The sequence below is a fragment of the Lygodium microphyllum genome, chromosome 16 (assembly GCF_053477565.2).
Source record: "Lygodium microphyllum isolate KBCC chromosome 16, Lygodium_microphyllum_v1.1.10, whole genome shotgun sequence".
Lineage (NCBI taxonomy): Eukaryota > Viridiplantae > Streptophyta > Polypodiopsida > Schizaeales > Lygodiaceae > Lygodium > Lygodium microphyllum.
Genome location: NC_141150.1, coordinates 45,088,823 through 45,102,896, shown reverse-complemented (window position 1 = coordinate 45,102,896; position 14,074 = coordinate 45,088,823). Strand labels below are relative to the sequence as shown.

The window sequence follows — 14,074 nt, the reverse complement described above, 5'->3', positions numbered from 1 at the left end:
AGAGACTACCTCAATCCCAAGAAAATACTTTAGTTCACCAGGGTCTTTGACTCTGAATCCAGCCTGTAAACATGATTTAATTTCAGCAATGCCCTCTTCATCATCTCCAGTGATGATAAAATCATCTACATAAACCACTAGAAACACATAACCATGATCTGTCTTCTTCGTGAGCAAACTGTGATATGCATCACCCAATCTAAATCCATGTTGCTGTAAATAGCTATTGATCCTAGCATTCCATGCTCTAGGTGCCTGTTTCAGTCCACATAAAGTATTTTTTCAACTTACATACATGTGTAGGAAAGTCCGGGTGAACATAGCCTTCAAGCTGCTCCATATATACTTCCTAAACCAAATCACCATTCAAGAAAGAATTCTTGACATCCATTTGCAATAATTTCTAGTCTTTGCATGCTGCCAAAGAAATGACAGTTCTAACTATTGCCATTTTAGCCACCGGACTGAAAGTCTCCTCATAATCAAGACCATATTGCTGTGCATACCCTTTTGCAACCAACCTAGCCTTATAACATTCTAACGAACCATCTAACTTGTACTTAACCTTGTACACCCATTTGCAGTCAATGGGGACTTTGCCTTCAAGAAACTCAACCAATTCCCATGTCTCATTTTTAGCCAGGGCTACATACTCCTCATCCATGGCAGCACACCAGTTATCATATGTAACTGCATCATCAAACTTTGTAGGTTCTTTGTAAAATGTCACACTGGCTATATATGCATAATAGCAGGCTAAATAACCAGTGTATGTAAACCTGTCAATTGGTTTTGTGACTCTCTCGGATCTCCGTAACTATGGCTCACTCTTAGATTTCCTCTCATGAGGTGGAACATAACAACTCTGCCTTGCTCCAAGCATCATAACAAACGGAATGCCCAACTCACTATCCAAAGTATCACTGTTAGATGACTCATAACCTATTGTAAGTGGATGTGTCACATCCTCAAGCATCTTTTCTTTTCCCTTATCCAATCTCCCCCTCACTGACATATCCATATCAGTGGACGTAGGAGTACGACGCCGCAAGTGTCCTAACTAAGGACTTACTATAGGTGTCCCATCACTTGTAGGACCACTCATAGATGTACTCACTGTAGGTGTATTTTCAGCATTACTAGTGCTGACTAATCCATTAGTAGCCACTGCAATAGGATTACTATACCACAATGCCAACTCATCAAAAACAATATCTCTTCTAATCAATGTCTCATGTGTAGACGGTATATAACACTTATAAGCTTTCTAGTCTTATGCATAACTAAGGAACACACTCTTGACAGCTTTAGGCTCCAATTTCTTCCTCTTTTCATCAGGAACATGCACATATACAATGCTACCAAATACCTTCAAGTGTAAAATTTCAGGCTTATGACCACACAACCTCTCATATAGAGTTACATCATGAATCCCTGCTGTAGGGGTTCTATTTAACACATAGACAGCAGTCACTACTGATTTAGCCCAATAACCATTTGGCAAACTCTTCTCATTCAGCATAGCTCTTGCCAATTCCATCAGTACCCTATTTTTTCTTTCTGCTACACCATTTTGCTGTGGTGTATAGCTGCAAGTTAACTGTCTTCTCATCCCATATTTAGTAAGGTACCTATCAAAGTAATTAGAGACATATTCTCCACCTCAATCTGATCTAAGACATGAAATTTTACAGCTCAACTCATTTTCAACATGCTTCTTGAAGTCCTTGAATGCATCAAACACATCATCCTTATGTTTCAGTATGTAAAGCCAAGTATACTCTGTTGAAATCATCAATGAAGGATATATAGTAACAAGCACCACCAAACGAAGCATTATGAGATGGACCCCATACATCTAAATGTACCAACTACAAGGGTCATGAGCTATTCTATACATGTCTCATAAATGGAAACCGTGCTTGCTTTCCAAACTGACATGCATCACATACATGTCCAAAGTCATGATACTTGAACTTAGGCAGTCCAAGCACAATCTCCTTCTACTGCATAGATTTCAGCTTTTGTGCATTCACATGGCCAATCCACTTATGCCATATCTCAATATCCCGTATAGCACTATCATCATGTGCAAACATGGCTGCTTTCAATTCTGTAATTGACGCATCAAGAGTAAGCATTCTGCCATCTCTTCGGCCTCTAGCAATGAATTTGCAGCCATTACCATATTCTTCAACAAAGCATCCATCTCTATTAAATCTCACTCGCAAATTCTGTTCTCCCATCTGTCCAACTGACAAAAGATTCTTGGTTATTGTAGGTACATGTAGTACATCATGCAGACTCTTTTTCTTGCCATCAAGCATCAACAATGGAACAATTCCTATGTGCTGAATGTCATGTTGGGTGTCATCTCTAGTATACACATAACCATGTGAACCTGCAACCATCTCATCAAACCATTCTCCATGTGGTATCATATGATTTGAAGCCCCTAAATCAATGTACCATCTCTCATCTCTGTTCTGCCTAGATGCGCTTCATGGTAGTTTTTATCCATGTACTATTCAAGTTCTTCTTTATAATGCCCCCGACATGATATCTTCCATGAAACCCTTAGGGATTCTATTGTTCAATAAATAAGATTTGTTGTACTTGAACATAATATCAAAGACTTTGGCATTAAACCTCAAGTCATTATTTGTAATGGCACTAAACAACAACCCATCATTATCTGTCACCCTGATCATCAAGAACTCCACTAGATGAAGCATAATTGCCATGATGTCTACCCTTGGCTTTCATGTCAGCCTGCTTCTTATGATAATCTTTGGCTATATGCCCATATCTACCACAATAATGACAGTCCTTGTCCCTATTGGACTGATAATTTGACTGCCAGGATCCTCCTTTGCCTCTAGGGAATCTCCCCTTGCCTCAAAAATGTCCATACACATTTCGAGTGTCTCCTCGATCTCGAGAAGAGCCACAGCCTCTGTCGCCTCTACCATACTGGCTAGAGTAAAGAACAATGTCTCTACTTTGAGACGTACTAGAACCTATATTCAACCCAAGCTTAACTTCCTCATGCGTAGCAAAGCAATCAACTCATCCCAATCAAGGAATTCAGCTCTCACAGAAATAGATGTATCAAATGCTTTATACTCTTTGCCAAGTCCATTCAATGTCACTGCAATCATATCATCCTCAGACACTGAAGATCCAATGGTGGCAAGTTGATCCGCTATGTTCTTGATCTCTATAGTGTAGGCTTGAATGCTTCTGTCATTCCTAGACATGTTATTGAACTGTTTCTTTAGCTTAATCTTTCTTGCATGTGTTACATTTCCATAATTCTTCATGAGTATGTCCCATGCATCCTTTGGGGAACTGCATCCACCAGTAATCTGTATAACCATAGCATCTGATATACATAAGGAAAACCAATGTAACACCTTGCATGCTCTCTCAGTCCATGGCTTATGATCCCTTTTCTAATTATTTGTCGGATTCTTTTCATGTATTTCAGGTTTAGCCTCATCACCTGTGCATAAGTCCCAATAACCTCTACCAACAAAAAAAGTCTTCATACGAAACTTCCAAAAGGCAAAATTTTTGTTGTCCAGCTTTTCTCTCACAATATTGTCAATGCCTTGAGCATTTTCCATAGTTGTAGCTTAGTTGTTCAGTGATATATACAACCTGTAAGTATCTGACTCCTTTTCCTACAGTTCAGGACCAGTTTCCTGCTATTCAGAACAGTTTCCTACAATTCATGACATTTTTCCTGACAACCTGCTTGCTGTAAACTGTATTCCAACAATGAAAAAACACAGTCAATTGAGCATAAACCAAGCTCAAATTGGTTCAAAACAATCTATGGTAGTGGCAAAACATCCCTACAACAAACTATATCCATACAAGTATCAATGTTTGTATTGTATGCAAGTAGCAGTACCAAATACAAGCAGCCCACTACTATAACCAGTAGTATTTTCTATGTTCAAACAAGAGTATTCAGACCTCAAAACAGCCCCAAAACATCTCATTCAGTTGCCCTTCTGTTGAGATAAAAACTTCAACAACATAGATAGGGTGTATAGTTTAGTTTGGGTTTGGGAAAATTTGGATAGTAATTATAGTAAGAGTGGCAGCAAAGTGACTAACCGTCTGCAAAGCTTCCTCTTAGAGCTACATTTTTGGCCATGGGAGACCTACACCAGTAGAACATAGTGTGATGATTATACAAGTGATCTTTCATGCACTTTGAAGCAAACACAAATATCATTCAAGTACCTCATGATGTGAAGCAATTATGGCATACATTAAGTTAATAACTATGGATGCATAAGATCCTTGGCTATGTCAATCTTTTGCTTGTTTGACTTGGGACTGTACTAATTTTGATATATTTTTGTTTCTTTTGAAGATTTCATATGGCTAGAAATAAGATTACTGCAAGAAAGTAGAAAGTTGATCCTAGAGGCCTTGATCCGTCAATCCTCCACAAGCTTTCTAAACTTGCAAGGAAATCAAAGCCAAGGAGAAAGTTTTCACAACATGTTAGATGCTTGAAGGAGATTAGAAGTGCAATGAAGGCTTTGGATAATGCAATTCTAAAATTGCCCTTTCAAAGGCTTGTTAGAGAAATTTGTGACAAGCATAGTCTTGATAGTTTTAGATGGACAAGGATAGTCTAAATTGCATCCAAGAGGTTGATGAAGATTTTTTTATTGATTTTTTTCAAGATTTCTATATTTGTGCTACTCATGCACATGGGCTTACACTTAAGGACAAAGACATGATAATTTTTAGGAGGTTGAGATACAAATTTTAAAAGGTCCTTGAACGAGTCTCCCTTACTTATGTGAAGACTTTCAACATTTTAAATGTGCCTCCATATAGAAAAAGGAAATGTGATCCATGTCCTAAGGTTGAAGATGTCACCCATGAAAAGGACACACGACTATATGAGAAAGAGGAAAATGCTACAAAAGAGCAAGCACATAAATGGAGGGAGTATAGAATGAAAAAGGCAAAAGAAAAAAAAGCAGAGCATCTATCATCTTCTGAAAAAGAACTATCTACCCTTCTTGAAATGGTTGATACAGGGTTTCAATGTCTATTGTTTTTTACTTAATGATATCAACAGAAGATCTTATATGATATTTTTTAACTCTGACTGTGTTCAAATCCTCAATAATAAAATGACAGAAGTAAATGAATCTATTCTTCTTGTTGGGATAAGGTACAATATACCCAAATTTATTTTTATTCACTATATTTTTCTAGCAATAGGCTTTCATGTTTATGCTCACTATCTCCATTCCTTTACTAGGTGTGTTAAGCATGAGCTTTCCTTTCATATATGACAAAAATTTGAGGTTCTTGATTCATTTATCTCGTACTTTATGATGAGTACTTGATATAAGTGCATTTGATCATTGGTTTAATCCAATTGACTTTGAAACTTTGGAGGTCATTCTAATTCCATACAATAAAAAGTAAGTAATTTGATATTCTATTAGCTTTTATGAGTTTTTTTTGCTAAATTATTGAAATATGATTGTTTTAAGTTCTCATTGGAGCCTAATTAAAACAAATTGTGTGGCAAAGCAATGTTTTCTCATCAATTCTTTGAAAGAAAGCCATGGAAATGCTAAGTTGTAAGCTATATAATCTAGGGTCTCCTTGATTTTATTTTATTTTGTAAGTACTCTAAATCTTTTGATCTTTTTTTTATAATTACTCTAAATTTTATTGTCTTTTTGGTATAGAGCTGTAAAAATTTTGATTAAAGTGTTAGAGAAAAAGCCTCCCATGCCTTCTGATTTACTCGTAACAATGCAATATAAAATTATGGTAAGGTCTCGATTAATATGGTTGGAACATAATAAGAAATTTTATTTTGTAAACTACCATAAACAAGTTTGATAGTTTTAGTTTATATTGTTGGTTGTAGTGTCCTCATCAAGATGATAGTCACTCTTGTGGTTGAAAAGTAATTGCAAATGGTAGAAGATTGGTTAAGTTTATTTATCTCAACTATGATAACCTTGTAAAGGTATTATGAAAGATACTAAACTTTAAGATAGAGATTCATTGCAAAATAGTGTTTTGATGATGATAATATAATCCATTGTAAATAAAAATAATGAACTAAAAATATTCGCTTATAAACATATGATAGTTTTCAAGGGATTACTATACAAGTGAGCATGTTTGGTATATAAGAGCAAAGGTCATGAAGTACATAATGGTCAATTGGATGAAACTAAGAATAGACAGTAGTGGCGGCTTGGACAATGATAGAGAGGAGGTGCATGTAACTCCAGTAGGTGAAGTTATGCCTTTAACATCTAAGGCAACCAAAGCATCAAAGAAAGGCAAACAGACTCCTAAAAAATATGTCCCTTCTTCTAAGAAAATTCCTCAAAAAAAGAAGTAGCTTTGTCTCATTCCTTGTAAGCCCTTGTATGTACAAGTCATGGAGATGGCTGACAAAAATTTATCACAAAATCTATACATGTATTTTATATTGATAGTAAAGCCATCTTTTCTTCAATATCTTTGCATTATATATTCTCCTCTCTCCTCATTGATATTTGTAAAAAATATATTACAAATGTTTGTTAATCAAAAAAGTGGAATCTGATATATACTTAAGTGGATATACTATGATATAAAAACTTACTCGTTTGTTATTAAGTTGGAACACAAATGAGCATGGTAGTTCAATATCTTCATTTTGTAAATCCATCCTCACTTAATGTAGCATATATAATGATCTAAACTTTAGGATTGCAATAATGTCCTCATTGAACCAAACATCAAGATCCACTATAGGATCTTTGCTAAAATTATCAAGATTTCGGTCTAAAAGCAACTAGGCTACCACCAACATAATGCCATCTACTATAATAAAAGCTAAGTATGAAATTTTGAGTACCAACCATACATTTACAAGCTATAGAGTCTTGATCTATAGAGTCTTGATTTATAGAGTCTTGATCTATTCTTACAATTTGGTCTATGCATTGGAAGATTTGAAGTTTCAGGTTTCAAATATAGCTCTCTATGCATAAACACATGTTGCACCAGTACCTCTTTTACGCTATTATTATTTACTCCAAGCTTGAAATCTTGGATTCTACTTTTCTAAACATAGATGAACGAGCTCTCATATCTCTATCTTTTCCCACATTTTCCCTACTGCATGGTGATCCAACTACCTTTGCTAATGATAGTAGGAATCTATCTTCCATCTATTTGGAATGAGTTAAACACTAATATGGATGTGATTTGGGATCTTGGATGCCTCATTAAAGGTTGAATTTATCTATCCATGGTACACACACACACACACACACACACACACAAAGGACTAGGCTATCACAAAGGGAAGAAAAACATGAGAGAAATAAAAGAAAGGAGGGAAAAAAATGAGTGTCAAGCTTTTTGCTAATTTGAATTTAGATTAAACCGATCATTATTATTAATCCAAACATATCATTAAATAAAAGTGGCTAAATTTGTATACCATTAATGCAAAGAATGTCATAATTACATATATAAGAGGCTAACGATATATATTGATCATACAAATTTGTTATATTCTTGTGTATATATATCTTTTTATAAAATAATTTTTTGCATTTTCAAAAATAGAAGTTACAATACGGAGGCTTTGCTCCTATTGGTCTAGAGCACACTCTCTCTATCTCCTAAAAGGCATTTTCGAGATCTCAAAACTCCCCTAATGTATATACCATGTACCACTAATTCTTGGTCATAAAGGTTATGATGCTATACCTCATTTTTTAGCTACAATAGGCTATAAGTTGTATGTATAAGTTTCACTTATGGACATCAACCCTTGTTTTCATCTTTTCTTGCCTTGAGGTGTTTGGATCATGCAATGGTTTGGAGTTTTTGTTGTTGGTGATTTGGATTTTAGATAGTGTCATATTGTCTCTTTTTCAACTTCACAACAATGTGCCCATCTTGCCTCTTGAGATGCTACTTGTTGGTTACTTGGGTATTTTGTTGTTGTGGAACTTTTGGTTGGTTCAAATGACACAATTGAATGCCTCACCCAAATGCTATGTTAGCACTAACTGGTGTGAATATGTGGGTAGTAGTATTAAAAATAAGGGACCCCCATGACTTTTGATTTGTAAATAGATGGGTGAATGTTAGAAGAAAGCCCTATTTTTGAGACGTCTTTGGGCAAATTCTAGGCTAATATATGTGAAATTTGTATGTATGGACTATTATTTGTCTTTTCAAGCCTAAAAATTTAGCTTGGTGATTAAAAAAACCTCCAAAATTTAGCCTCTGGGCTAAAATTAGCTAGTAATGCTTACATTGGTGGGCAAATGGTGCTCTCATTTGTTAAGTTCTCGATGGGTAGTTTGCGTAGCTTGAGGTTCGAGAATTTCAGATGATCATCACAAGTTCAAATCCAACTAATTGATATTTTAGTTGGAGATGCTACTCTCTCTTATCCACAACCTTGTGGTCAAATATGCAAAGCTTGTGGTGGATGCTCTCATAGTCAATCCACTCTCGCCGAGTCAACAAGGCACCCGTGTGTACCATTAGGCTTTTTCCAACACTTCTGCCAAAGTGTGAATCCACCCTTATGTTCTTGTGTAACTAGGCTTTGTATGTGGGCGTGCACACATGTGCAAACTCACAGATATGTGTATATAAAATGTGATTGGTTTATTAAAATGCCGAGACCTCCCATACGGGTGAGGCCAATTAAGATTGAGCTACCCCTAGGAATCGAACTCAGTGTGAATGCGCGCATCCTCAGGTGGAGTAAACTAGCACACTTTGGTGGTCCTTGAGGTTATGGGGGGTGTTGGGTTGGTTGCATAGGACACTTAAACGTGAACTAACTCTAAGCCCTAAGTCCATACGCAAAACAGGGGAGGAAAGGGCATGGGGACAGGCGACCTAATGGGCAGACATATTTGCATGATGGCATCAGACGACTCACGAGAGAGAGAGAGAGAGAGAGAGAGAGAGAGAGAGAGAGAGAGACACACACACACACACACACACACACACACACACACAGAGAAGGAGAAATACAGAGAGGGGACATTTTTGTTGGGCGGCGACATGAATTTATTTAAGCAGGCGGTGGTGGGTGATCGATGCAATTGCCCCCCCTTCAGCATTCAACACTCACACTCTCTCTCTACAACATACCTGCTGCTGTAATCAATCCAATCATTCAATTACCCCACATCTACCAGCCAGCTTGCCTTGGCCCTTGCCCTTTCCCCCCCTTCTTTAATGGCAGACATTTCTCTCCTGAGGTCACAATAGCATTTGTATAACTCTCATCATGCATTTGTAATTTTATCATGCTCTCCAGCCTTATCGATCATTTTTCTAACAGTTATAGATCAGGTTCATGAAATATATAGTACTATATCAGGTTTTATTCCATGGTGATTAGTTATATAGGGGGGTTGGTGGCTCCCAGCATGCACGTTGGGGGCACTACTCTCCTGTTTTTCTAATCATTTTTATCTGTTTGCCAAAAGAATCTAGAAAGCACGCTTTCAATTCACCCACCATTGATCTGCCCCTTCATAATGGAAATCATGTGTCATGCATGGATAGCTTCTCCTCTCTCGCAGACTGATAGTAAACCAGACATTAAGTCCATTACACTTGCTGGTTTAACGGTTAGGTTAATTGGCCTGCTGTCTTTTGCTTACCTGCAGTTGGTTGGTGTCAGACAGCACTGTGTCTTCAACTGGGTAGGTCTTATTCCTAACTAAAACCGTTGGGTCTTAGCATTTGCTTCTTCGATGGGGCATGTCTAATTACTAATTCAAGTGTCTCTTCAAATGATCCAATTGGGTAAGTTTTAATCCTAGTTAAACGGTTGATGTTAGCATTTGTTTCTTCAATTGGGCATGTCTAACCACTAACTACAATCTGGGTATCTGTATTTTCTTGACTGCAGGCCTTAAAAAGGTAGTGTGCTGCTGTGGTACAGTCTTGGGACTCACCCTTTAATTATGTGTTCACTGTCCAAGCTTGTTTCTCACTCTTTTATATCCTGTTGGTCCAAGTTTCATGGCAGCTTCTTCTCCAACAGTTTCTCTCCAATATTCATGCTTTTGCTGCTGTTCAGGAAGCATTCTAAAAGTTTGAGCAACCCTTGTGCTGTGAGATGTCCTGAGAGCTAAGTTTGGAGAATCTTCATTAGCACAGGTTAGGTGTCCTAAGAGCAAGCAAAGGGACAAATTCCAGCCTTGCTTATTCTCATTGCTGTTGCTTTACTCTTTCCCTGTTCCTTCTTTTGAGAGAAACCCTCAAACAAGTCCCAAGTGTCACTGTTGTCTCCCAACAACTTGGGTCAATTTATACATACTTTATTTCCATGGATGAAGACTTTACTCTGTCAATTACACAGTATTTTACTTCATTTATGCAGATCTTACCTTACTTGCAAGAAGATCAGAACAGAGCAACCCCTAAATAGCTTTGAAATTTATCTCAATTCCAAAAAGCACCTCCTCCCACCCCTCCTCCTTCCTGATGTATATAAGTGCTAGCCAGGCTTTCCTACATCCACTTACCAAACTAAGCCTCTGCTTGTGAACCTCCCTGAACTTCTCTTGTAGCTCCTCAAGGCATGTATAGTGCTCTTCCTGTGTAGATAGAGTCTCTGCATCTTCTAAACTAGGAGACTAAAGAAGTCAGTCCTTTCTTCTTCTGCCATCACCAGAGCTTCATTCAGACAATCACAGAGGCATAGAGACACAGCACAGCCCAGCCTCTTCTTTTGGGATATAAGAATGAGGTACTGTGGATCCATTGAAACTGTCTCCTCCTACCAGAGAGTAAAGAAAGAGCAGAGCAATGCCAGCCCAAACAGCAGGCCAGCAGCAGGGGATGTGAAGGAGATGAGATGCAATTGCAGCGGAGAAGAGGAAAACATGGTGGTGATGATGAAGAGGATGGGCAGGAAGAGGAGCCCGAGGGGAAGCTCATCGAACAGCAGCAGGACTAGCATGGAGATGATCAGCATGGGCAAGTACCTGTCAGAGAACCCGGATGCCCCCAAATTGATAGGGATTGCATCAAGAAGGACTGCAATCAAAGACAAGGCTGCCCATTCTCAGACCCACTTTAGTCTAATCGAGCTCCTCGAAGCTCTCATGGACCTCCCATCACCCCCCCTCAATCCCACCATGGCATCATCATCATCATCAGCTGCTCCTCCTCCCCATCATATGATGGTATTGTGACTCCCTCTTGCACCATATCCATCTCCCTATATTTCAATGTCACTTGGGACTGACTCCATAGCAATCCTACGTTTTTACAGCTTCAAAATTGTCCATTCGCAGAGTTCCAATTTTGCAAGTTTATGGATCAAATTCAAATCCTATAAACTCCTCCCATATTCAACTCTCTCCAGACTGTGTGGCTAGAAAGTCCTTTCTCACTCTGCTAGAGATGGTTTTTGCTAGAAGATTAAGGTTGCATCTATATACATTGAAGTTAAATTCAAAGGCAAAAAAGTCCTATAACATGCCATCTACAAAGGTGATATACCCTCTGTAATTAAAATTTCAACTCTTAGTGCTATAGATGGCTTATGCTCGAAGATTAAGAAATTAAACATCAAGCTTAAGGGAAGCTTCTAACTCTACAAAGAATGTTTTCTATACCATATGGCCTAAGGTTTCAAAAATAGAAACTTGATAATACCGAAGGGTTAATAAGTTGCATGAGGGCTGAGTACGGTAGAGGGGCAACACTTCCCTTATTTTGCATGATTGGCTCCAAAAGTGGCCCTCGATCCTCACAAACGTATGGCTAGATAATCAATATTTCTAATCACTCACTTTACATGGCACTAAAGATATGAATGGGCAAGTATGCAAAAAATTACAAGCCGTGTTGCGATGCTACTAGATAGATCTTTTAGTTGAAAGGAGGTCAAGACTCAAATATGCTTTGCTTAAGGGGAGGAGAGGCATGCTACTAGATGTGAACTTTCCTATGGATATACGTCAAGGCCTACAGGATGCATGTGGAGAGGATCTCCCTGATATGTTGAATCACTTTAGAAACAAAGGTCGATTCAATCAGGTTTCTTAACAATTGAGTTTCTTCCAAAGGTACTAAACATGAGAAAGCCTAGAATATGGAGGCCATCTAATCATACCTACCAATGTAATGGCTAAGGCTTTAGCTTTCAAGCGTAGATTTTTGCTTGCAATTTTGGTGCACCCTTAATATCATGGGTTTCTTTAAGCGAGAAGGATTCATGATGTCATTTTAAACTTTGCATTGGCAATTGACTTGGCCATTGCTATAGGGAATGATTTTGTTCTCAATGATTTTGTAATTGCAATTACTAAGACCATTGCTATAGGGTAAGATTTTGATCTAAATATGGACTTTCATAAGGCATATGACAAAAGTCAGTTATTTTGTATTTTGAAACTATGGGAGCATGCAATATTTGATCCTATATTTTGCTAAATGGTTGGTACATGATTTGCTACTATGAATCAGCTAGAATTTGTGTGAATTGACAATCTACAAACAACTTCAAGATTTGCAAGCTAATAAGATAAGGATGCCTAATTGAACCTCCTTCAATTGCTTTAGTATGATAGATGTTGGGGGTAAAGGAGCTTGTGCCTAGCCACCCATGTATTCATTACACAAATAGTAATAGCACATATGTACATTGTAGGTGGCAAGCACCCATCAATGTCGCTTCATTCTTTATTCTTTCAATGACATTTGAATAAGGGAAGGCTGGTCACACATTGTGACTATTAAAGTTCACATGTCCCATGTCACTTGCTCTTGCTCTCTTGCTTCTGCTTGCATGCTTTCACTTAGGGCTTCACCCTTCAACTAGTATTAGAGCCATCATTGAGGAGCTTCTCCCACCATTACTTCAGCGTGTGACAATACCTACAACTCCTGTTTCAAGGCAGCCATGGTTTCCCCTTCTCAAGGTATGTTGTGATGTCAGCTTGCTCCAAGGTGGTTTTAGCTAGCCCAACCCAACTAGCAAACACTCTAGCAAATTAGGCACAATCTGCTTGTTTTGGACATTAGATAAAGCCTCCCAACATTGGTCATTGACCTTAGTATTGATCTTTGAGTTTATCGACTTCAATTTGTGGCTGGTTACTCAAGATAGCATGTTGTTATAAAATAAGAACAGACATATCTTTATGGTTTGAAGCTTGTACCTGCTTCTCGGGATACTCATTTGATGCTAAACACTTAGGGGATGCTTGACGCATGTATTGAGATGCCTTGTGAGATGTTCTGAGCTTACATTTGTTCAGTTTTGACTATTATTTTACGGTTAGTTATTATGAGATAGTAAACTTTGACAAACCTCCTTTACTTCCTTTCCATTTGATCCAGTAGAGGTGGTGAGGATGGTTCTGGTATATGGTATTCTTGCCATTTTACTATTTAAAAAGAAAACAAAATTCTTAAAAAATAGAAATATATATTGGTCATGAGAGAAAAGGACTTCGGTCCCTATTATGCCAACCTATTCTTTGAGAAAAGATGAAAATACCCTTGGGAGTAGGGAAAAACAAAAGAAAAAGAAAGAAAAAATCCAAAACTATTATGGGAGAAAAGAAAGAAATTCCTTGTCATAACATGCCTCATTCCAAGAAAATATGGTAAACACCCTTGGATGGGAAGCTAGTTGTGGATGCAATTCCAAAGCCACCTCCCTTGGTGTGCTGTCTTATGTGCAACTCCATCAGTGCCTCTGACTCCTACAACAGATAACATTTCCAACATGCAATCCAAGTACCAGTGTTGTTGACTACCTTCCTAGGTATGCCTCTTTTCATCAACTGATATAAGTTAGCATCCTCAACCAGATGAAGCTGATCTTCATCAGCAACCCTTGAGTGATGTGAGCTTTTATCCTATCCGGATGGGAATGTGAGAACTGGGCTACCCTTTATATTGATCAAACAAGTGTGAGACAAAGGGTGGGGTGAGTGACTAGTCCTTGTCCTTTATATTCAAATGAGAGGTGAGATATATGAATGGAGCATTGCACGCACAAGATGAACCT

General features: G+C 37.9%; 1 protein-coding gene across 2 annotated transcripts; it reads left to right on the top strand.

Annotated features, from left to right (window-relative positions):
- The first annotated feature begins 9,028 nt into the window (after window positions 1–9,028).
- Window positions 9,029–12,281, top strand: LOC148022766 (uncharacterized). 2 transcript variants are annotated; one of them, XM_087695695.1, is made up of 2 exons: window positions 9,029–9,743; window positions 9,953–12,281. In XM_087695695.1, the coding sequence occupies exon 2, from the start codon at window positions 10,791–10,793 to the stop codon at window positions 11,241–11,243; it is 453 nt and encodes a 150-aa protein (XP_087551821.1). In that variant the 5' UTR covers window positions 9,029–9,743; window positions 9,953–10,790; the 3' UTR covers window positions 11,244–12,281. The 2 variants fall into 2 exon arrangements, with proteins under 2 accessions (XP_087551821.1, XP_087551820.1); XM_087695694.1 differs by having other exon boundaries at window positions 9,029–9,846.
- The last annotated feature ends 1,793 nt before the right edge of the window (window positions 12,282–14,074 follow it).

Bases quoted from the DNA above. Each gene is read 5' to 3' on its own strand.
- LOC148022766 (XM_087695695.1), top strand. From the start codon at position 10,791: ATGAGGTACTGTGGATCCATTGAAACTGTCTCCTCCTACCAGAGAGTA.